Consider the following 23672-nt stretch of genomic DNA (forward strand, 5'->3'; position numbering starts at 1 on the left):
TTGTTTAACCCACCGTGGTTCAGACTTTGACTGCCGCCGTGTGACCTCGCTGAAGTCTGATATGTGGCGTATTTCGGGCAAGAAGACCACTTACATTGCGCTAAGGCCGGTCACACATGTACCGCGTCTGTCCGTATCGACAACTTGGACCGCGCGGTTTTTCCAGTAACTCGCCTTGTTCTGAAGTTTGCCAGAGACCAAGGGATATTCTAACATAGCTGTGTATGCCAATTTCACAGAGGTCAGTCGCGGTCACGCTGTCCGAGGCGATCCTCACTCATTTGCCCACGTTCTGGAGCACAGGGGCCCTCGCCAAGCCCTCGCCGGGAAAACTGAAGGCCTTCGGGGTCAGTGAAACTCTACAAAAGAGTGAAGGTGTAATGAAGACTTCAGAGCCTGCATAATTGAGAAAACGCACCCCTGCTTGAGGGTAGTGACAAATAATCGCCGGCGACCACACCTGATAGTGGTGTCCGTTTGTTACTTTACGTACCTGCACTCATAGACGATCCTCGGGTGCGCGCTCTAGTTAATATGGGCGGATATTATTCTATTATAAGCGGGAAACTGACGGGGGTTCTTCAAAATGTTGTGACGAAGTGGAATTGAACGCAGAGTCGCACAACAAACTTACGTTCGCGTAGTTGCCCCACTTGGCTACTGCACCGGCAGAATCAAAATTCGCGCTTCCACATTTGTAGTCACCTGTCTCATCATGTTGTCGACAGCATATTCTCGGTACGGACTTTCTTCTCCATAATGGTGCAAGTTTAAATCCCCACTAGCGCATCATGAACTTTTCAACACAACATTCCACAGAGCGAGGCGTTCACAGCAAGCCTGAAGCTGCGCTGTATACTTCTGACGATTGCGTGAAGTTAGGTGCAAACGACTGCAGGATGGCGCCTTGCAGTCATTCTTCCAGTTATTGCAAACGTTGCAGAAAGCAACGTCTCGCTTCATGCTCTTTTATTGCTGCAAGGGGTGGGCGCGGTACGAAGCCTTGTGCAGATTCGTGGCGGGTGGTCGCGGACACTTCTTGCCAATTTCAACTGTGAACACCGGCTCCTTTTCCGCGGCACTGCAGTGGCTACAGAAATCCCATAGCAGACATCAACGAATGCTTGGCATCTGAGGAAATGCTCACTGATTACACTTGTTTTGGCCGCGTAGACGTGAAGTAGAAGCTTTCGGTCCAACGGAAAGCTGCACTTCACGACCTTCTAATGGAATTTCGGTCGTGCTTCTCCTGTTCCTCTAAAGAGGAACAATGCCTCTCACCAAACGACTCTATCCGAACATGGAATTATTACCGCCGATGAGGCTCGCCTTAGACAACAACAGCCTTATCGCGTTTCTGCTAAAGAACGCGCGTGTATGCAGGCACAAGTAAAGAAGATGTCGAAGGTGACGGAGCGCCGAACAATACAGTCGTCACACCGCAAGACACTCAAGGCACTCTTTTTTTTTTTTTCGTTTGAGTGGCCTATTAGAGATACTGTAGTTCTCGCGAATTTTCCCAACCTCCTTAATTTATCTTTTTTTTTTTGCTTTTGCTTTTTCTTCGCTATTCTTGCCGTTTTATATTTCCCTTCCCCCAGCGTGCAAAGTAGCAAGCGGGAATCTTCTCAGGTGGACCTCCCTGCCTTTTCCACCCCGTTTATATATATAAACGGGGTATATATAACGGGTTTATATATATATATATATATATATATATATATATATATATATATATATATATATATATATATTGAAATGGGGTTTATTGTAGCTCGTTCGAGGGATCGCAGGTAGCTCTAGATCACGAGTCCTAGCGCTTCGCATCAACAACCCGCGCTCGTGTCTCGCGCCGCAGCAGTGGCAGTCCGCACAGTGCCACATGCATATTACCCACTACAACTACAGTGCCACATGCATATTACCCACTACAACTTCCCCCGGGGCGAAGAGGAGCCATCTTGGCGACCTAAGGCGACGATACGATAAGGGGGTCGTGGTACGGCTTCAGGCGGCTGACGTGAACAGTCTCGCGGCCACGGCGGCGTTTGTCCGAAGATGGCGTCACAGGTTCGACCACATAATTCACAGGCGAAGTACACGCGACGATCCGGTACGGACCTTGATACTTCGCAGCAAGCTTTGGGCTAAGGCCTGCAGCTTGGAAGGGCAGCCGAAGCCAGACGTGAGAGTCCACGGCGAAGGACTGTGTGGGCTGATCGTTGTCGTGGCGATCTTTGTGGAATCCTTGGGTATCCGACGTGAACGAGCGAGCCAGTTGGCGGCACTCTTCAGCATGGCGAGCAACTTCGGAAAGAGGGGTGAATTGAGAGGCATGCGGGTGATATGGTAGTACGGTGTCGAGGGTAGTGGATGGTTCACGCCCATAAAGAAGGAAAAATGGTGAGGATCCTGTGGTAGCCTGAACGGCGGTATTGTATGCGTACGTCACAAAAGGGAGGACATCGTCCCAATTGGAATGATCCGACTCAACATACATGGTGAGCATGTCCCCAAGAGTGCGGTTGAATCGTTCCGTTAGGCCGTTTGTCTGTGGGTGATACGCCTTAATGGTGCGGTGAATAGTGTGGCACGCGGCGAGTAGCTCGTTAATAACTTCGGACAAGAAGACACGGCCTCGGTCACTGAGCAGTTCTCGTGGTGCGCCGTGCCGTAAGACGAAATGCCGTAAGATGAATGCGGCGACGTCGCGAGCAGCAGCCGAAGCAAGTGCAGCAGTTTCATCATATCTTGTGAGGTGGTCTACTGCGAGAATTATCCAACGATTTCCGGTAGCACTGCATGGAAGAGGCCCATAAAGGTCGATGCCAACCCGATCAAAAGAACGTGCAGGACACGGTAAAGGTTGCAGAGGGCCTGTCGTATGAGAAGATGTCTTGCGTCGCTGACAGTCTGCACATGACCGAATGTATTCGCGGACATAAGAATACATGCCGCGCCAGTAGTACCGCTGGCGGAGCCGCTCGTAGGTTTTCAGGACACCAGCATGAGCTTGTTGTGGGTCTGCATGGAAATACGTGCATACGTCGGAACGCAAATGGCGAGGGATGACTAGCAGCCATTTGCGACCGTCGGGCTGATAGTTTCGGCGGTACAAGATGGCGTCCCGTAGCACGAAGTGGGTGGCTTGGCGACGAATGGCTCGAGGGCATGTAGACGTTGAAGAACTGCTCAGAATGTCAATGAGAGACACAATCCACGGATCTTTTCTCTGTTCAGACGGCATGTCAGTAACAGCAAGCGTAGCAACCGGGCACTCTATGGATGAAGGTGGCCTTTCGTCGGATCGCATGGGCGCATGGGAGAGCGCATCTGCATCAGAATGTTGGCGCCCGGATCGATAAATGACGCGAATGTCAAATTTTTGGATCCGAAGAGCCCAACGTCCAAGACGCCCCGACGGGTCTTTCAGTGACGCAAGCCCGCAGAGCGCGTGGTGGTCTGTCACAACGTCGAACGGACGGCCATACAAGTAAGGGCGAAATTTGTTTAAGGCCCAAACTATAGCTAAACATTCTTTTTCCGTGACAGAATAATTGGATTCTGCCTTCGTGAGAGCACGACTCGCATACGCAACCACATATTCTGGAAAGCCAGGCTTCCGTTGTCCAAGGACGGCCCCAAGACCAACGCCGCTGGCGTCGGTATGAACTTCAGTCAGTGCACTCGGGTCGTAGTGGCGTAGAACAGGCGGTGAGGTAAGCCGACGACGCAAAGTGGTGAAGGCTTGGTCACATGCCGGAGGCCAGTCGCGAAGGTCACCAGAGCCAGCCAGGAGCTTCGTCAGGGGAGCGATGATGCAGGCAAAATTGCGCACAAAGCGGCGAAAATAAGAGCAAAGACCGACGAAACTGCGGAGCTCTTTCACTGTAGTCGGCCGCGGAAATTCAGCGACAGCACGAAGTTTGTCAGGGTCGGGAAGGACGCCGTCTTTGGACACGACATTGCCAAGTATGGTCAGCTGGCGGGCTCCAAAGCGGCAGTTTTTCAAGTTAAGTTGAAGGCCGGCGGTGGTAAGGCAAGTAAGGACTTCGCGTAGACGAGAGAGGTGAGTGGTGAAATCGGGGGAGAAAACTACCACGTCGTCTAAATAACACAAGCACGTCTTCCATTTGAGGCCTCGTAGAAGATTGTCCATCAACCTTTAGAATGTCGCGGGTGCATTGCAGAGGCCGAATGGCATTACTGTAAACTCATACAGGCCATCAGGCGTAATAAAAGCTGTCTTCGAGCGGTCGGATTCAGCCACTGGCACTTGCCAATAGCCCGATCGCAAGTCCAAAGAAGAAAAGAATTCGGCACCATGAAGACAATCCAGGGCGTCATCTATGCGCGGGAGAGGATAGACATCTTTTCGTGTAATCTTGTTGAGGCGACGATAGTCCACACAGAAACGAATCGAGCCATCATTTTTCTTAATGAGTACTACAGGAGATGACCAAGGGCTGCAGGATGGCTTGATAACACCACGTTCAAGCATGTCTTCAACTTGCTCGGCGATGACACGACGCTCGGTGGATGACACGCGGTACGGACGCTGGCGTAATGGTGCGTGGTGTCCCGTATCAATGTTGTGAGAGACGGTGCTTGTGCGGCCTAATGATGCTTGGTTGCAGTCAAAAGAGGCGTGAAAATCATTTAAAAGAGTAATAAGCCGCTCACGTTGTGTCGGCTCGAGGTCATCGGCAATAGAGCGACAAAAACATCCGGTGGTACTCGGTTAGATGGCACATGGGGTGCCAGTGCTGTTAAGTTGGCAGTATCCACGTCGTCGGGAACAGGGAAATGCACAATAACGTCAGCGTCCACAGTCTGTATGGTACCAATAGTCTCGCCACAGTGCAAAGCCAAAGTGTACGAATTTGGGTTAGAAATCAGTATTTCCGCAGCCCCATGGTGAACCGTGAGGAGGGCGAAAGGCAACAATATAGGCTGGCGGCGAATGAAGACGGCAGCGGGTGAAAACATGACCGTCGCTTCGGCAAGCGATGCGCACGAAAGAGCGACAAATACCGCGCTGTGAGGGGGAAGGTCAGTATCTGAAGCTACACAGATCCTGGTAACATCATGAACTTGAAAGTCGTGAGATGGCAAATCGCACAGAACGGAGAACTGAACCTCAGCACGTGCACAGTCAATGACGGCGTGATGGCGCGACAGAAAATCCGAACCGAGAATCACATCGTGGGAGCAACAAGCTAGCACAAAGGAATCAATCGAATACAAAATGTCTCGAATCAACACCCTGGCAGTGCACATAGCGACTGGCTGAACTTGTTGTGCACTGGCTGTTCTAAGCAATAATACCGAAGGCATCATGGTCACTTTCTGTAATTCACGGCAAAGTTTCTCACTAATCACAGATACAGCAGCACCTGTATCGACGAGCGCAAGACATTTGATGCCATCAACAGACACTTCAATAACGTTAGCGGGGAAAAAACGAGGACTTTGATATTCCGACGATGACGCAGTTCGTGCCTCAGGAACTGCGGAAATCAGTTTTCCGCCTCAGTAGTACTGGCACTGGGCCTACGACGCATGGGTGAGAGTGAGCGCCGACGAGGGGAAGGCGAGCGACGAGTATTGTAGAGCTGTGACTGCAGTGCTGGTATGTCATCAGCAGCGTAGACTTCGGTGGTGGTCGCTGAGGCATACGGTATGGTCGGAAGCCGGAGCTGGGTGGTCGCGCGGTGCCCACGAAGGCCGGCAAGCGCCGGCGGCAGAAGCGCGCTACATGTCCCGGTGTACCGCAGGCATAGCATATTGGGCGGTTCTCAGGAGTGCGCCAAGGATTTGTGCCTTGCTGCTGTGCGCTGAAAAAGAGAGCGACCTGCTGGCGAGGCGAGGGCGGATGAGAGAACACCGGCTGGAGAGGCGCTGAAGGCGGAGGTGAGAATCCCGGCAGACGAGGCGCCCGTGCAGCGGCTTCAGCATACGTCAGAGGCGCGGCCACTGGAGCCGGCTGCCACGGAGGTGGAAGAGCTTCGGTCACTTGCTCTTGAATTACCTGTCGGATCGCTGGAGCCAAATATTGAGAAGGCTTCTCCGTGGTCGGCAAAATCGAGAGCTGTCGCGCGACCTCCGCGCGCACAAATTCTTTTATTTGCGTCAGCAAAGTTGTGTGGTTGTCGCCAATAACCAATGCTGCTAACGAATCTTCCATGGGCGGTGGGCGCCGAACTAAGATGCGTTGTTTCCGTAGCTCGTCAAAACTTTGGCACAAGTTGAAAACTTCGGCCACGGTACGCGGATCCTTCGCTAGCAACATTTGAAATGCGTCCTCATCAATGCCTTTCATAATGTGTTTTATCTTGTCCTGTTCCGCCATTGACGGATTCACGCGCTTACACAGGTCAATGACATCTTCGATGTAACTTGTGAACGTTTCACCATGATGTTGCGTGCGCCCCCGTAAGCGTTGTTCTGCGCGAAGCTTGCGCACAGCGGGGCGCCCGAACACTTCTGTGAAACTTGTCTTGAATCTGCTCCACGTTGTGAAATCGTGTTCGTGGTTTCGGAACCAGAGATTCGCGACGCCGGTTAAGTAAAACAGCACATTGTGCAACTTCGTGACGTCGTCCCACTTGTTATGCTGGCTCACCCTTTCGTAAGATGACAACCAATCCTCCACGTCATGATCATCGGTGCCGCTAAAGATGGCAGGATCACGCTGGCGCAATGCACCGGAAATGATGACCGTCGGAGGCTGTGGTGCATCTTCCTGGGTGGTTTCGTCAGGCATGGTCGCAGCTGTCGGTAGCGTCCGGCTTCGGAGTTCCAGTTTTCGAGGTTACGCCGCACCTCCACCAAATGAAATGGGGTTTATTGTAGCTCGTTCGAGGGATCGCAGGTAGCTCTAGATCACGAGTCCTAGCGCTTCGCATCAGCAACCCGCGCTCGTGTCTCGCGCCGCAGCGGTGGCAGTCCGCACAGTGCCACATGCAGATTACCCACTACAATATATATATATACATATATATATATATTTATATATATATATATATATATATATATATATATATATATATATATATATATATATTGAGCATTATTCATACGCTTCATATTCTAACCTGTACAAACTCATCATCACCGTTTTGAGGCCTGGTGGTGGGTCTCTCGAGAGAGAGGATAAAGAAGAGACTGGCTGCCTAAACCTCGTCTCACAAGTGGTGGAGTGTGCTGTCCGGTTCCTTCGCCCTCTCGCTCCCGGTCTCTCTCCAGCTTCACCTAAGCTACATCCCTGGAGCTTCGCTCGGGTCGCCGCCGCTACCAACTGCACTCAACCATGTCGCAAGACCAGCAGACCAGTACCACAACATCCACCTTGCCTACTCCTGCGGGAACCCCTTCTTGGACAGTCACCACCCCTCAGAAGGATCCACCGGTATTTGCTGGGCTTCCAGGTGACGACGTTGAAGACTGGTTGGAGCTATACGAGCGCGTGAGTGACTTTAACCACTGAAACGAATCAGCAAAACATGCTCACGTCGCCTTCTACCTAACTGGAGTTGCGAAAACTTGGTTTTACAACCATGAGCTCGATCTGGTCAACTGGAGCATCTTTAAACACCATCTACGCCAGATTTTCGCGAACTCGTCTGTCCCCTCCCATATCGCTAAGAAGAAGCTTGCAGAGCGTGTTCAGCAGTCAGGCGAGTCCTACACTTCTTACATAGAGGACGTCCTCGCCCTCTGCCGCCGCGTGAACACCTCGATGGCAGAGAGTGACCGTGTACGCCACCTGCTCAAGAGTATTGGGACTACGGCATTCAATGCCCTTGTAGTGCTGAATCCCACTACCATCGCCGACATCATCAGTACCTGTCAGCGTCTCGATGAGCTTCATATGCTCAGCTTACACCCTGACACTTCTGATTTCAAGGCGTCCAACGACAGCGAGCTACGTGCCTTGATTCGCTCCATCATCCGTGAGGAACTGCACGCCCAAGCTTCGTCAAACCCTCCTGAGGTCCATCTGACGCCTCCTGGTGGCGGCCTACTCCATATCGTGAGGGAAGAGATAGCTACCCTTTTTACGAGCTTCGAATGAGCTGACTGGTAAAGGGGAATTGCAAAAAACTGCCTGCGTGCTGTTCTTGATAAGTCCTGCCAGCATGAAATGCGACATAGCGTGTTCTTACAGTTGAAAAGACTGCACAGGGCAGGATTTCAACATGATATGGTCACCTCGGTGCTAGAAACCCTTGCCAAGGAAGCGCGGGGCCCATCAGAGCTCCGCCCAAGCGTAGGGCCGCAACGTCGTAGACCTGTTGCCCCCCCCCATCCCGTACTACCACCAAATCTCCCACCGCCTCAAAAAGGTGGCCGAAAAATGTGAAGTACCGGTGGTTTTCACGGCGCCCAAATAACTGGCCGGCATGTGCAGCATGGTGCAGGGTAAGAACAAAAAAAATGAATCTCATGTCAAGCACGTCGACAGGTTCGTCCATGCAGAATAGGGGTAGTGTACCAGATACCCCTCTCTTGTGGCAATAGCTACATAGGGCAGACGGGACGGTGCCTAAACGTCAGACTGCAGGAGCACCGCGCAGGAGTAGAAGGATTGGCGGGGGGTGGAAAACTGGCTGACCATTGTCGCCACTGTCGTAATTGCACGCCCAGGTTCCGCGACACCAAAGTCTTGAAGATGTTTACGTCACAAATGAGCCGAGAAATCTTTGAAGCTTACTGTATAAAAATGCAATCTGGCAGCTGCGTAAGCAGCTCTTCTGTGTCTTTGAGCGATAAAGAGTTCGAATATTTACGAGCAAGTTTTCGGCACTCACGCCCGCATGCCAACGTCACGTGATGGCTGTTTGATGATTAGCAAGTGTGATTACGATACTTGTATAAATGTGAGATTTCCCGGAGTAAACCTTAGTTGAAGTTCCGCGCCTGTCCTGTGTGTTCCTTCTTTGTCCCTTGTTTTTGTGCGGTTACATGATGCATTCCATTCGTACACCCGGTTTGTGCGAGAAGTTTGAATCCCGCTTCCTTGGACCCTATATTATTAATGAACAAACATCCCCCGTGAACTATCGCGTTACTCCCGTAGACGTTTCTTCCGACCATCGTTGTCGTGGTTCGGAGATCGTTCACCTTTCACGCCTAAAACGATTCGTTCGGCGTTCCCCTCCTGGCTAAGGCGCGGCCTGGCTGGCCGCTTGCGCGTGCGGGGAAGTTAGTTTGAGCATTATTCGTACGCTTCATATTCTCACCTGTACATACTCATCATCACCGTTTGGGGCCTGGTGGTGGGCCTCTCGAGAGAGAGAATAAAGAGACTGGCTGCCTAAACCTCGTCTGACAATATATATAATCAACTGTGATGTCAAACCACCTAGCTGTCCGTGGTCCTGGTCAATTTTTCTAGTTAAAAGAAAGTAGGAACACTGCGCTACTGTGTCGATAGCATGAAGATAAACCATGTTACACTAGACAAGTTGCGGCGCGTTAAGGATTTAGCGTCGAGCACGAGATCACAGGATCGAATCCCGGGTTCGGCAGCCGCATTTCGATGGGGGCGGAATGCTGAAACACCCGTGTACTTAGACTTAGGTGCACCTTAAAGAACCCCAGGTGGTCGAAATTTCCGGAGCCCTCCAATACAGTGTGCCTCATAATCAGAAAGTGATTTTGGCACGTCAAACGCCATAGTGTAATTTTAATTTTTTAGGGATTTAGCATCGGCAGAAAATGACATATGGAAGACGTAGACGCAGGATAACTTCAACGTCTTTAGGTGTGACGTCTTTAGGTATTCTTTTATTGTTCGATCTATAAAAGAATGGAATCCGCATTGTTCATGTGATGGCTTCTTTCTGCCTTTACAATGTAACCTCCCCTGCTGTAAGGCCCGCGCGCGTGATGCAGGTATGTAAAAAATAAAATTAATTAAATAAACAGTCTAAGTTGGGGGAAGCTTATATATTTATACACCTTGCGCAACGAACGCGCCGTGGTTGCTCAGTGGCTATGGTGTTGGGCTACTAAGCACGTGGTCGCGAGATTAAATCCCGACCACAGCGGCCGCATTGCGATGGGGGCGAAATGCTAAAACACATGTACGTTGATTTAAGTGGACGTTAAAGATCCCCTGGTGGTTCAAATTTTCGGAGTCCCCCACTACGGCATACCTCATAATCAGATCGTGGTTTGGCACTTGAAACCACATAATTTAACTTTTTGTGCAACCAGGCCACTCTTCCTCCGCACGTCATACTGCTCCTTCCAAAATGCCCGCCGTTTATCAAGCACGCCTACGCACGCAGTGCCAACACATGGCCTCTGTCGGCCTTCTCGTATATCGTGACGGTTTCACCAGGAGTGGCGCCGTTGCCAGTGACGCAAAATTGCATGAATTTACAGCATAATAAACTGTTCCAGTTAGCGCATCGTGGTGTGTACGTCTCCCATCTGTCCATGTCGGGTGGCGCTAGAATGTTTTACAAGTTATTATGCTAACACGCCATACACCCAGCAATCAAGTTAACAACAGTGCTGGGCCTGTGCAACTAGCGTATTGATAATGTCCTGAGAAGTCCCCTTGTCATAGTGTGGGCTTTCAAGTGCCTGATGTTTCACCATAATTGATCATTATGAAGCTCGGACTACGGTAAAACTTCTGCGTACATGCGTTGTTGTGGAAATAGAGAAAACATCCCCGGCATGGCTAGCTGTAACTGCTACATCCCAGTCAACTCGCGTTGGTTTAGGCTAAAATAACAGCTTCGAGCATGGGGCCAAGCGTGCATGTATATTGCCAACACGTTTACGTTCACGTGGTATGATGTAATGCGCGAAAATGTGGGGTGATGTGTTTGCTTAATCCAATTACTGCGCGCAAAATTTCTCCGGTATTTTCTCGCTACTTTGTTCCATTTCCAGTCCGGCTTCTTTGGGTGTTTGGTGATGTTGAAGAGGAAAAATGTGCTTCACTTTTTACTTGTGCTCCGCCGTTGCTCCGAGAGAAAGCGTCTTCTTTTTCTTGTTTACGTACTGCAATTATGACGGGAGCCGGTTCTATATACACACGCTCGCCGCACCCTTTCCTTCTGCCGGTGCATTGTTCTAAGCAGTTAGAGAATCTGTTTAGCCGGGAACGTGTAATATTTTTATTGAAATTATGGGGTTTTACGTGCCAAAACCACTTTCTGATCATGAGGCACGCCGTAGTAGAGGAGTCCGGAAATTTTGACCACCTGGGGTTCTTTAACGTGCACATAAATCTAAGTACACGGGTGTTTTCGCATTTCGCCCTCATCGAAATGCGGCTTCCGTGACCGGGATTTGATCCCGCGGGCTCGTGCTCAGCAGCCCAACACCATAGCCACTGACACATAGCCACAACGCCATAACCGCCTCTGTGCTCCGCACAGAGGCGGTTGAGATTGGTTTTAGGTCCATGCCCACGACGCCTATCGAAAAGGCATCGGGATCACAGAGCTGTGCAACGTCCGTACAGACTGCCTCCTTACGGTTTGAATATCGCCTGTGGAGGGCTTTGGCTCTCGCCTTCCTCCTTTCTTCGTGGTGTTCGGGATGCATGTTTTTCGAGTTTGGATCTATTCTCAGATACTTGTGTATGTATCTAGACATTTGCACGGCATCCGTCCCTATGCATTCTTGCCTGATATCCAAGGTCCTTAGAATATGTCTCCCCGTGGGTGTTTTTGTTATCCTGTCGTACTGTGCGATTCTGTGCGCCTCGACTAGCTCGGGAAGCGTGTTGTGTATGCCTAACATTAGCAGCCTTTCTGTTGATGTATACTTAGCGAGATGAAGGGCTGCTTTGCACGATTGTCTTATGAGGCATTCAACCTTGTTCTTTTCCGCTGCCTGAAGTTGGAGATAGGGAAAAGAATATGCTATACGGCTGAGCACGAAAGCCTGCACTAGCCTCCTCAAATCTATTTCTTTCATTCCCTGGTATTTGTTAGCTATTCGTCTTATGAGCCTGTTGGTTTGTCCAACGCATGCGACTAGTTTGTTTAGTGTAGTTTTGTTTTTCCCGTTGCTTTGAATGTGCATTCCCAGGATTCTCAAGCTTTGTACTGCTGGAACTTTTGTACTCTCATGCACCAACCCTGCACTCCCACCGCACGTGCATCGTGTCTCTGGCTTCGCTGCTTTCCCTCCGCTACAGGCCGTCGCCAGTGCTGCGCCCGTCTTTCTCAACAACGCTGCTTCAAGGTGCATTCTGACGGCGACATCGAAAAACCAGCAGCCATCCCGGGGGGCTCTGGAGGTCAGTTTACGCTCGAGGCACACCGCCTACCAGCCGCACGCGTGCGGTCATGCGAAAAAAATTCACATGTCGCTCCATGGTCACAAATATCGGTTTGCACTGGGTCCGTGCATGCAGCGGGAAGCGAAATGTGTGCACTAGTATGTGACGTGTGCAGTATTTTCAGCAACCGCGTGCGTGCGGCAGGCGGGCGGTGCAGCGTGCAGCTCGAGCGTAAATTGAGACGACGACAAGCAGGAAACAAAAAGATTTAGAAAACTGCGTTTCTTTTATATTGGTGTCCGTCACTCGGTTGTTTGATGAGAGGTGCAAACTTAAAACAATGCCTTCCTTTCCGTATACCGTCGTGTCTCCAGCCAGTTGTCGCGGTATGCTGTATCTGGTTTGAGTCCTTAGCTGCCCCATGTCGTATTTGCGGTGTTTCGTTCAGCTGAAAGCCGACTCTGCGTCATGCATAACGCGGTTATATGTTGTTAAGCTCGTTCGATGCTGGGTTAGCGAACGGATACACTGTTTAGTTCACCGATGATGCTGCGATATATGGAAAAGGAAACGAAACATTTCTTCTTCCCGCTATCTATGAGCTAAGACTTATTTAATGAGCGGGGCACGAACGTTCCTAAGAGCTCTTCCTATGTTCCTAAGAACATAGCTGCGAAACGCAGCGTGGTAGAACTTTTAGTTTCCGCTCATAGCGTTCTCCCTGCTCATACAGTTTCTTTCCTCATTTAGGCGCTGTTCCCTGGGACGTTAATCCTCCACATTCCTTTTTCAAATAAACATTGTGTCGTAATGTGCGCGCCCAGAATATAGGAAAAGCCTAGATATCACCGTTGGTTCGTTTGCCACTATTAGCGTGAACAGGACATTGTATGGAGATATTGAGACGCTCATCTGAATAGTTTGGCAGATTGAAATGTATCCAGTTTTTCCTGTACAAAAGCATTCAAATTTATTTCGCAGTTGTAGATCACAAACATTTATCCACGGAAAAGGAGGGAGGGTACACTCTAAGTTTTCGCCTAGCGGACATGTCCATTTCGTCTGCTGCTAAAGTGCTGATTGTCTGGGCTGCGGTGTAAGCGAGAAAGAAACAGGCACCCACAGCCCGTTTCCTGCCTGCGGGTTCAGCTCCAGCCAATCAGCGTCGGCCGAAATGGTCAGTCCACTAGGTAGATACAGAATGTCCCTAAGGATGATAGTGGCAAGCGGGCGCCAACTTGTCTAGGTCTGCCGCGTGAGTTGAAGCAGACGACAAACATTTATGCACACCGATGCGCCACAAACAGCGAAAGAGTGGCTGCAAATCTAGCGATTGGTGGGCATTGACGGAGAGTGTCGCCATCTGTGCAATAAGTGGCGAAACACCACTTCGCAGCATCAAGAAGGGGACACGGTTATGAAATCACTCGGATCTACGCACATGCCAGCACACAGCATTTTCCCGTTCTTTGCGATCTCTGGCAAGCGCTCATAGGCGCTCTCACATAGGAGGATTATGCCAGCGCCACACTTCGCCTCGCAGGTGGGCATCGTCGGCCGCACAGGTGCCGGCAAGTCTTCGCTAGTGCTGGCCCTGCTGCGCGTCATCAGGGCCACCAGAGGTCGCATCCTTGTCGACGGTGTCGACATCGCGACGCTACCGCTGCGCAGGCTACGCACTGCTATCACCGTCATACCACAGGTACGTTCTTCCCGTGAAGGCCACTGTTGTGTCATATGCGAAAGAAATCATCGTGACGTAAGTGGGCCGCTACACTTCACAAGTATGTCGCTATCCTGGAGCTTCACTTCACTCTAAAGCAATGTCAACGTGAAAGACATTTCGCACACTTCTATGTCTGCTCCGTCGCCCACCTCATCCCACTGACGGGTCTCACGCTAGGTAATTCTTCATGACATGAAAATAGATGCAGTTCATGACCCAATCGAACTCTGTAGCTTCTCTGCGGTATCATTTTCAATAAAGGCACGCTCGTTAGTGCGAATTAACCTTCCCCCTCTTCAGCTCATGGCACTGACCACTGGTTTTTTCTCCGAACGTCTTCTTTGTGATCCGGCTTATGAGTATAAGCAGCCTGTAAATATCTGAGCTTTCTGACCAAGGAGTATGAAATTGTTTAGAGACAAAGAAAATGAATTGCGCTGCTTTGAAGACAAAAGACATATTTCTCGACCTCTGCGCGTGACACGTGTGGCTCAGATGAATCCCGTTGATCGGTTGTCATATGCGCACTAATGTGCTCTCATTTTCACGCCGTGCCATGAAAACAAAATTTGAGTGCGTAACATTTCTAGTTGAAGCAAAACAACAAACGACGTGCATAAATGTTGAAGCAACGTTTATACATTTGGACCAGGCAACGTGTGTGTTCAAGCCAAGAATCTGGAGGCGACGACGGGTACCGTGATGATAAAAAAAGAGAAGCAATGTATTCACTTCATTGGCACATGAATCACTTGATCCCAGTCTGTAGCGGTTTTGGGTAACATGGGGGCCAGGACTGCCTTAAGAGGAATGTTTTAGCTCGTGGGCTCCTATCTAAATTCATGAGAAAGGAGAAATTGCAACTGAATCCCCCCTACATAAATGCCCTCAACGGGCGCTATAGGTACCGGAATAAATAAACAAATTAATTAATAAAATCGTTCTTCTCGGCAAACACTGCACCAAATTTAATGAGGGGGTGTTGCATTTAAAAGAAAAAGAATCTAATGACTGTTGGTAGCGAATTTTTTATTTAGACCGTTAATATTTTTCTAAATAATATTCAAAATCACACACTTTCAGAAAACGAAACTGTCACGTTTACAACTCTCTAACTCAGCAATTCTTTAGTAAAAGCTAGGCGAAATAATAACAGCTGCACTGGTGGCGTAGAGGTAAAGCATCCGCCTCACGTGCAAGAGGACCGTGCTTCAAATGCCGGTGCCACGAAATTTTCCACTAGTTTAAAGAAAGCATCCGCGTGTTGATAAAGTTGCATAAACAGGCGTGCAGTGCGGCCTGATCCCAGTGACCAGAACCGGCAACGCATTCCCTCACCAGAGCAGGATTGGCCACCCTGGTGCAGTACTTGGCCACAACTTCCTATATCAATACAACAATAAAACCCCGGCCCTCAGTCCCCCGCACCTGCGAAGCAACTGACCACAGCGGCAGTCAGACCTGTGCCGCAGCAGTGTGTGCTAAGAATCTCTGCGTCCGGACCGGCCGCCATTGGAATCTGAACCAGGCAACGCTTAATGCTATAACGTTATCTAGAGAGGCGAGTCTAGCAGTGCTATTGGAGGAATTAGCGGGCAATAAATGGGATATAATATGGCTCAGTGAGGTTAGGAGGACAAATCGAGCATATACAGTGCAAAAAAGCGGGCACGTCCTGTGCTACCGGGGCTTAGCGGAGACGCGAGAACTAGAAGTCGGATACGTCATAAATAAGGATATAGCTGGTAACATACAGGAATTCTATAGCATTAACGAGAGGACGGCAAGTCTTGTGAAACCTAATAAGAGGTACAAATAGAAGGTCTTAATGGTCTGCGCCCCTACATCCAGTTATGATGACCAGAAAGTCGAAAGCTTCTATGAAGACGTGGAATCGGCGAAGGGTAAAGTCAAAATAAAATACACTATACTCATGGGCGATTTCCATGCCAAGTTGGGCAAGAAGCCGGCTGGAGACAAGTCAGTCGGGGAATATGGCATAGACACTAGGAATAGCCGGGGAGAATTATTAGTAGAGTTTGCAGAACAGAATAACATGCGGATAATGAATACCTTCTTCCGCAAGCGGGTAACCAAAAGTGGACGCGGAGGAGCCCGAATGGCGAAACTAGAAATGAAATAGACTTCCCACTCTGCGCCAACCCTGGCATTATACAAGATGCGCACGTGCTCGGCAAGGTGCGCTGCAGTGACCACAGGATGGTAAGAACTCGAATTAAGGATGGAACGGAAGAAACTGGTGCATAAGAAGCCGATCAGTGAGTTAGCGGTAAGAGGGAAAAAATAGAGGAATTCCAGATCAAGCCAGAGATCAGATATTCGGCTTTAATTCAGGAATAGGACTTTAGTGTTGAAGAAGTCAACGAATTCTCATGGGCATCATTAAGGAGTGTGCAGTAGAAGTCGGTGGTAACTACGTTACACAGGATACCAGTAAGCTATCGCAGGAGACGAATGATCCGATTAAGAAACGCCAATGTATGACAGCCTCTAACCCTTCAGCTAGAATAGAACTGGCAGAACTATCCAAGTTAATCAACAAGCGCAAGATTCCTGACATAAGGAAGTATAATATGGATAGAATTGAGCGTGCTCTCAAGAACGGAGGAAGCCTGAAAGCAGTGAAGAAGAAACTAGTAATAGGCAAGAATCAGATTTGTGAGCTAAGAGACAACGACGGCAATATCGTGACTAATATGGATAAGATACCTGAAGCGGATGAGCAGTTCTATAGAGATTTATACAGTACCAGTGGCACGCACGACGATAATGGAACAGTGATTAGTCTAGAGGCATTCGACATCCCACAAGCAACGCCAGAAGAAGTAAAGGAAGCCTTGCGAGCTATCTAAAAGAGGAAGGCAGCTCGGCAGGATTAGGTAACACCAGATTTGTTGAAGGATGGTGGGCATATTGTTCTAGAAAACCTGGCCACATGTATAAGCAATGCCTCATGACCTCGAGTATACCGGAATCTTGGAAGAACGCCAACGTAACCTTTAATCCATAGGAAAGGGGAAGCCAAAGACTTGGAAAATTATGGAACGATCAGGTTCGTTGCCTACAAATTATTTACTAAGGTAATCGCAAATGGAATCAGGAACACCTTAGACCTCTGTCAACCAAAGCACAAGGCAGGATTTCGTAAAGGCTACTCAACAATAGACCATATTCACACTATCAATCAGGTGATAGAGAAATGTGCGGCATATAACCAACCCTTATATATACCTTTCATTGATTGCAAGAAAGCGTTTGATTCAGTGGAAACCTCAGCAGTCATGCAGGCATTACGGAATCAGGGTGTAGACGAGCCGTATGTAACATTACTGAAATATATATATATATATATATATATATATATATATATATATATATATATATATATATATATATATATAGCGGCTCCACAGGCACCGTAGTCCTCCCTAAATACTGCAACAAAATTCCAATAAATAAGGGCGTCAGGCAGGGAGATACGATCTCTCCAATGCTATTCACAGCGTTTTTACAGGAAGTATTCAGAAACCTGGATTGGGAAGAATTGCAAATAAGAGTTAATGGAGAATGCCTAAGTAAATTTCGATTCGCTGATGATATTCCCTTGCTTAGTCTCTCAGGGAACCAATTACAATGCATGCTCTCTGACCTAGGGAGGCAAAGCAGAAGATTGGGTCTAAAAATTAATGTGCTGAAAACTAAAGTAATCTTCAACAGTCTCGGAAGACAACAGCGGTTTACGATAGGTAGCGAGGCACTGGAAGTGGTAAGGGAATACATCTACTTAGGGCCGATAGTGACCGCGCATCCGGATCATGAGACTGTAATAATCAGAAGAATAAGAACGTGCTGGGGTGAGTTTAACAGGCATTCTCACATCATGAACGGCAGGTTGCCATTATCTCTCAATTGAAAAGTGTATAACGGCTGTGTCTTTCCAGTACACACCTGCGGGGCAGAAACCTGGAGGCTTACGAAAGGGGTTCTACTTAAATTGAGGAAGACACAACGAGCTATGGAAAGAATTATGCGTGTAACGTAACGGAATAATAAGAGAGCACATTGGGTGAGGGAGTAAAGGCGAGTTAATGACATCTTAGTTGAAATCAAGTAAATAAAGTGGGCATGGGCAGGGCATGTAATGAGGAGGGAAGGTTACCGACGGTCATTAAGGCTTACGGACTGGATTCCAAAAGACAGAAAGCGTACCAGGTGGCGGGAGAAAGTTAGGTGGGCGGACGAGATTAAGAAGTTTGCAGGGGCAACATGGCCACAATAAGCACATGAACGGGGTAGTTGGAGAAGTATGGGAGAGGGCTTCGCCCTGCAGTGGGCATAGCCAGGCTGATGATTATGATGATGATGATGAACTCAGCAATGAAATACGATATCATAATTCTGTCAATTTTATCTAATAGTACTTCTAAAGCGGACAAAATTGGTACATTAAATTTGGCTCTCAGTAATATTTGAGCATAACTTTTGCGAAACCCTTGCAAACAATGTAGCAAATTTGCTTAAGTTGTAAATTTCCACATCAAATTTGTCCGCTTTGAATGCTCTAACGAATGTAGTTCACATAACTGCGATATCTGGTCTTAGTGCAGAGCTACGAGTTCTTAAACTTCCTGCTTTCATTTTTTTTCAAACATTCGAATTCCTCAAAGCTCCATTAAAAAAATTCGGTCCTGAATGAAAATTCAGCTTCCAGAAGTCACTGGAATTTAACATTCTCTCTCAAATTTTTCTCTCAAATTAAACAAAATTCATTCAAATTGACCCAGTGATTATCTCAGAAAATCCTTTCTGCGTTTTACACGCATTTGAATAGGCGGCGTCCGAGTTGTGCCCCATCTATACTTTCCTCTTTCGTAACCTCTCGCGTACAGCCGATACAATCGTTGAAGGCGTCTCCATTATACAGGCAAGCAGAGAGTTCTCCACCGAAAGTGTCATATACCCCTCGTGGGTTTTAGGCAGTTGAAGCCCGCTGTAGGTGCGCCCATGGAGGCGGCAGGGCCTGAGGGATCATAGTAGTATTTTGCCCTCTTGTCAAGTTTTGATGTCAATGGCCGCCTCCCCTTCAGGGCTTGCTCGTTGCCTCTGTCAGCTCAGGATGTGCCAGAGGCCAAAGGCGTGACGTTACCACGTAGAGGACGGCAATTAGCTCGACAAGGAAAAGCAAGCTAGAAGGGTTCCAAGACTTGAGAATCCTAATTCCAGGCCGATCAAACAATGTCTTCTCTTGCATATGAATTGGCGTAAGTGAATATCAGTCAACTGCCATCGTAACGTATTTTTTCCTTCATTGTTGATGAAGATGAGCGCTTTAATCGCACACGCGAAGTTGTCCTCGTCAATCGAATGCTGCCCGAAGGTGTGAAACGCTGTCGCAGGACCCATGCCTGGTGGACGGCACGCTGCGCGCCAACCTGGACCCTCGCGAGTTCCACTCGGACGAGGAACTGCATAGGGTGCTGCGGCAGACGCACCTCGCGTCCTACGTGCAGCGGCAACCCGACGGGCTCCGGCTACGCACCGGAACGGGTGGTGAGCGCCTGAGGTACGTCTCATGTCCTGCTGCGAACAACTTTCACTGGAACTTCTACTTCATTATTTTGCAATTAGCTCTTTGCGGAACAAGCAGGGCATCGCAACTATATTTATTAGGCACACTAGTTATCAGTATTCTTTCAGCTGCCATTTGCAAACGTCTTGCACCAAATCTTGTCTGTAGACAGGTTTCCAAGATCACGGTACAAGTTTTTCACATCTTACTGTGCCATTGCATCAAGTGAGGTGTTCGTATCCAGTTGCAGTGAGCGGCGAGAGAAGCGGTGGGCAACCGTTAACGAGCACAGCATCGAAGACATCCCGGAATTCTCGCGCGATAGCCCCGTCATAGCACGGGCCAGCATAGCTCGGCTTTCACCAAGGCCGGATTCCCACAGCAATCAAAGACCCCGTCAACGTTTCTTCGCAGACCTCCTCAAGAACAACGCGCCGCTCTTTATTCCAGTTCAAAAAGGTCGCGGCGTACATTAATTGCCTCTTTTTTCCTTTGCGCACATAATTTTTGTTATTGGCGGTAATCTAAGCGAACGGAGTGATGTCTCCAACGTTCGCATCCTTTATTCTTACACAAATATCGGAAAATTCTTTGGTGCCACCGGCATTGCTTCTGCCTCGCGTTTATAGCCTTATAGGGGTCTTCGAACAATCAGCTGAAATCCTTTTTTGCAAAGACTGCTGTTGCTTTTGAAAGGGGCGAGCCAACGGCCGCATTTGTGCAGCGTGGGCCAGCGGCAGCTTGTGTGCTTGGCGCGCGCTCTCCTGCGGAGACCCAAGATACTGGTGCTGGACGAGGCGACCTCGCAGATGGACAGCGAGACGGACAGCCTGATCCAAGCCACACTCCGGGACAGCTTTGCCGCCAGCACCGTGCTCACGGTGGCACACAGAATACACACAGTTCTCGACTACGACAAGTACGTGTCACGAGCTGGTCACTTCGGCCTAAATATAAGGAGCATGCAGCGAGCTTGTGGTGCGGCTTTGGCGGCATGCTGTAGAAATGTCTCCCGTGCTACTTGTAGCAGACGATAGCAAGCAATTGGTGTAAACAAAGCTCTTCTTGCGAACTTTTGCACAAACTGTACAACTAAAGGCCGCATTTGCGTGCTAACAAGATGGTAGATTATTATTACTCTCATGGCTCAACAAGGTGGAAGAGCGAGATTGTTGGTACCGTGTTTTATTTTCAGCGATAACCTTTCTCGAGGATGTACAGTATGTTGAAACTCCATCGCTTATTTAAAGTAATTCGGTGCGGGTGTCGAAGTAACGATTTGCACTTAATCTCAATAGCCGACTCAATACGGAGAAATTGAAGGAACAGCCAAGGGGCTGAAAAAAAAGCAAAGGCTTCCCCCTTGCCCCCTCGGTCGTTTCTTGCGCTTCCTCCGGACTGCATCTACTCCATCGTGCTACACCAACTGGCGCAATCTTTAACACTAATTACACGAGCTTCGGTTTTCTATATTACACACTTTAGGGTTAGGGTTGAGGTAAATTACGGTATTATGACAGAAAATAAGCATTTTCATGTTTATTTGTATATCTACAAGTTCAATATACAAAATTTAAGGGCTGCCACATTCAGAACAGCCCTTGTTCAGTAGCTATGTCCGTGTTTACGTCATCGCTATGCAGTGTGCATCTCCGGAAGCATTGTGAAACACGCTTCCCTTGCTGGTCCCTTTCAGTGCTGCGCCGATTTGCGTTAAAGATGAAATAGCGTCGCGCTCATCAAAATTATGCGTTTATACACTCCTAGTCTATGTCGGCACTGTTGCGCCTGAATATCATATCGCATAAAAACCTGATCACAAGCATTTAATGTCTGCTTTTAAAACACATTATGGTGCGAAGGGAACATTACAGCACCCAACCCGAATACTTGCCTCAATTTTTCTTCGTTATAAACAGTTTCAGTTCTTGAATTTCTTGCACTGTCCACGCGGTGTACTCATATGTTTCGAATGCAACAGTAACGAGCGAGCACGAGAGATTGTATAGCATAGATTCGGAGCTGCGTGGCATCACGCGATTTGATGCCGGACTGGCCGTTCGTTGCGCTGACACGGTGTGCCGTCGCACTCTTTTCAGGTGCTGCATGGTGTTGCGTACTCCAGGGTAGCGTATCGTACTGCTGCTGAGAAGTAGCGGCGCCTGCCTATCGAAGCTCGGCCGACGTTACTTATTGCGTAGCGTGGCGTTGTCGCCAGGCTGCAGGCATCCGGTAGACCATGGCGACCAAGCAAGGGCGAGACGATTTCTAGCGCGAAACTTGCACTGTTTATTCAAAGGTAGATGAAAGAAAATAAGAAAAGCATGAAGTGAATAAGAGTACATTTCGGAGCCCCTTAAATAGGCTCTATACAATCGTGGGCACAATCTTGCTTCCGTCAATGTCACGTGACCGGCAGAGAAAGAGGGCCCCTCCTCCTCTGGTTATACCGAGCTTGCTGAAAGGAAGAAGTCGTCCCACCTCCCGGAATTGCAGACGCCTGTCCGTCTCTTCTGCGCTTTGCGGGTTCGTGGAAGTTCTCTTCTAGGTCCAATTCGAGGAAAGGGGCTCTAAACTCGCACACACACACGCGCGCACACAAAAGAGGCCTGTACACTGCGGGGCTTCTGGCAGACAGGTAGACACTCCAAACGGTCATGACGAATTAGGAAGTCACGCTTCATTTCGACGAGGCCTGGTGGAAGAAGGTCGGGTGAGAGAATGTTCTTTGTGCACGAGGTGCGGGACGTCAACCATCGCAGGAGAAGTCACGCCTCATTTCGACGAAGATGGTCGGATGAAATTCCTTTCGCTACGTGGTGTCAGACGCCAACCCTAACAGCATCTCCGGCGGGGGAGGAAGATCCCGACGTGCGAGGGCCAGCAGCCGCTGTGCGAGGGATCGGCGTTTCGGTAGCAGAACTCCCCTTAGAGACGACGAACCCTTAGTTCGTAGCAGGTAGAGTTCTGGCTGTTGTCATCAGTCCTCGTGGCGCTCCTGCGACTTTTCTTCTTGGTCCGGTCTGGTGAAATTTCTCTTGCAAACAGGCCTGCGTGGGCAAGCTATCCCCCAGAACAGTGGAGGACTCACAACCACAAAGCAGCGTGCACAAGGCCATCCTCCCCCCAAGACACACCCGGCTTTAAAAAAAAAGAAAACCCGCTACACCTTTGCCACTGCCTACACACGTCCTCCCCCCCCCCCTGAACACTAAAAACAGCCATTTCTTGAAAGCGTTAAGACGTGGTTATTGAAATCAGCTAACAAACGGATTCACTTCGGAAAAACGTATGAATTCGAAAAAATGTGTGAATTCCAGAAAACGTGCGACCGAACGTAAAGATGCCACGGAAACCCGGACGAGCATGATGCTTTCGTTACTCTAGGGGCAACGACTCAAACCATCGGCATTGCCGTTAAGCTTACCCTTCTTGTAGCTAATATCAAATGTGCACTGTTGAAGAGCCAAGCTCCAGCGCGAAAGACGACCGTTTTTCGTAGACATGGACTGCAGCCATGTGAGGGGACAGTGGTCAGTCTCTAGGGTTAACCTTGAACCAGCGATATAGCAAGCTAGCTTCTGCCCAGCCCATACTACGCAGGCCCATTCCTTTTCTGATGCACTGTATGCTTCTTCACGAACAGAAAGCTTTCTACTGGCGTACAGTACAGGGTATTCGTTCTCGTCTACTCTCTTTTGACAGAGCACCACCCCCATTCTCCTGTCGGTGGCATCACACTGAAGAATGAATGGCTTAGATTAGTCGGGCGCGTTCAAAACTGGCTGACTCGTTAGTGCGTTCTTTAGCATACTAAAAGCCTTTTTTTTCATCATCCCACTTTACCGTTTGCGGTTCTGTTTTTCTGAGAGCATCCGTTAAAGGACTCGCAATCTCGGAATACCGCGGGACATATATTTGGTGCCAAGCCAAGGAATGATCTGACGTTCCGCTTGGTGCGTGGTTGTGGGAAGTTGTCTATGGCGGTCAGTTTAACCTCGGAAGGCCGACGATGACCTTGCCCTATTGCATGACCTAGATAAGCTACCTCCGCGTGCCCTAATTGGCATTTGGGAGCCTTAACAGTTAAGTTGGCATCT

The 23672-nt window shown here is 49.0% G+C and overlaps 1 protein-coding gene across 1 annotated transcript in view; it reads left to right on the forward strand.

Moving 5' to 3' along the window:
- LOC142558263 (ATP-binding cassette sub-family C member 3-like) overlaps positions 1-23672 on the forward strand; it is a 150533-nt gene that overhangs the window by 73877 nt on the left and 52984 nt on the right. The window contains exons 6-8 of the mRNA XM_075670420.1: positions 13800-13958; positions 19400-19566; positions 20297-20491. Coding sequence (XP_075526535.1) covers positions 13800-13958; positions 19400-19566; positions 20297-20491 — 521 coding nt within the window. The remainder of the gene's footprint in view (positions 1-13799; positions 13959-19399; positions 19567-20296; positions 20492-23672) is intronic.

Source organism: Dermacentor variabilis, chromosome 9 (genome assembly GCF_050947875.1).
Source record: "Dermacentor variabilis isolate Ectoservices chromosome 9, ASM5094787v1, whole genome shotgun sequence".
Classification (NCBI taxonomy): Eukaryota; Metazoa; Arthropoda; class Arachnida; order Ixodida; family Ixodidae; genus Dermacentor; species Dermacentor variabilis.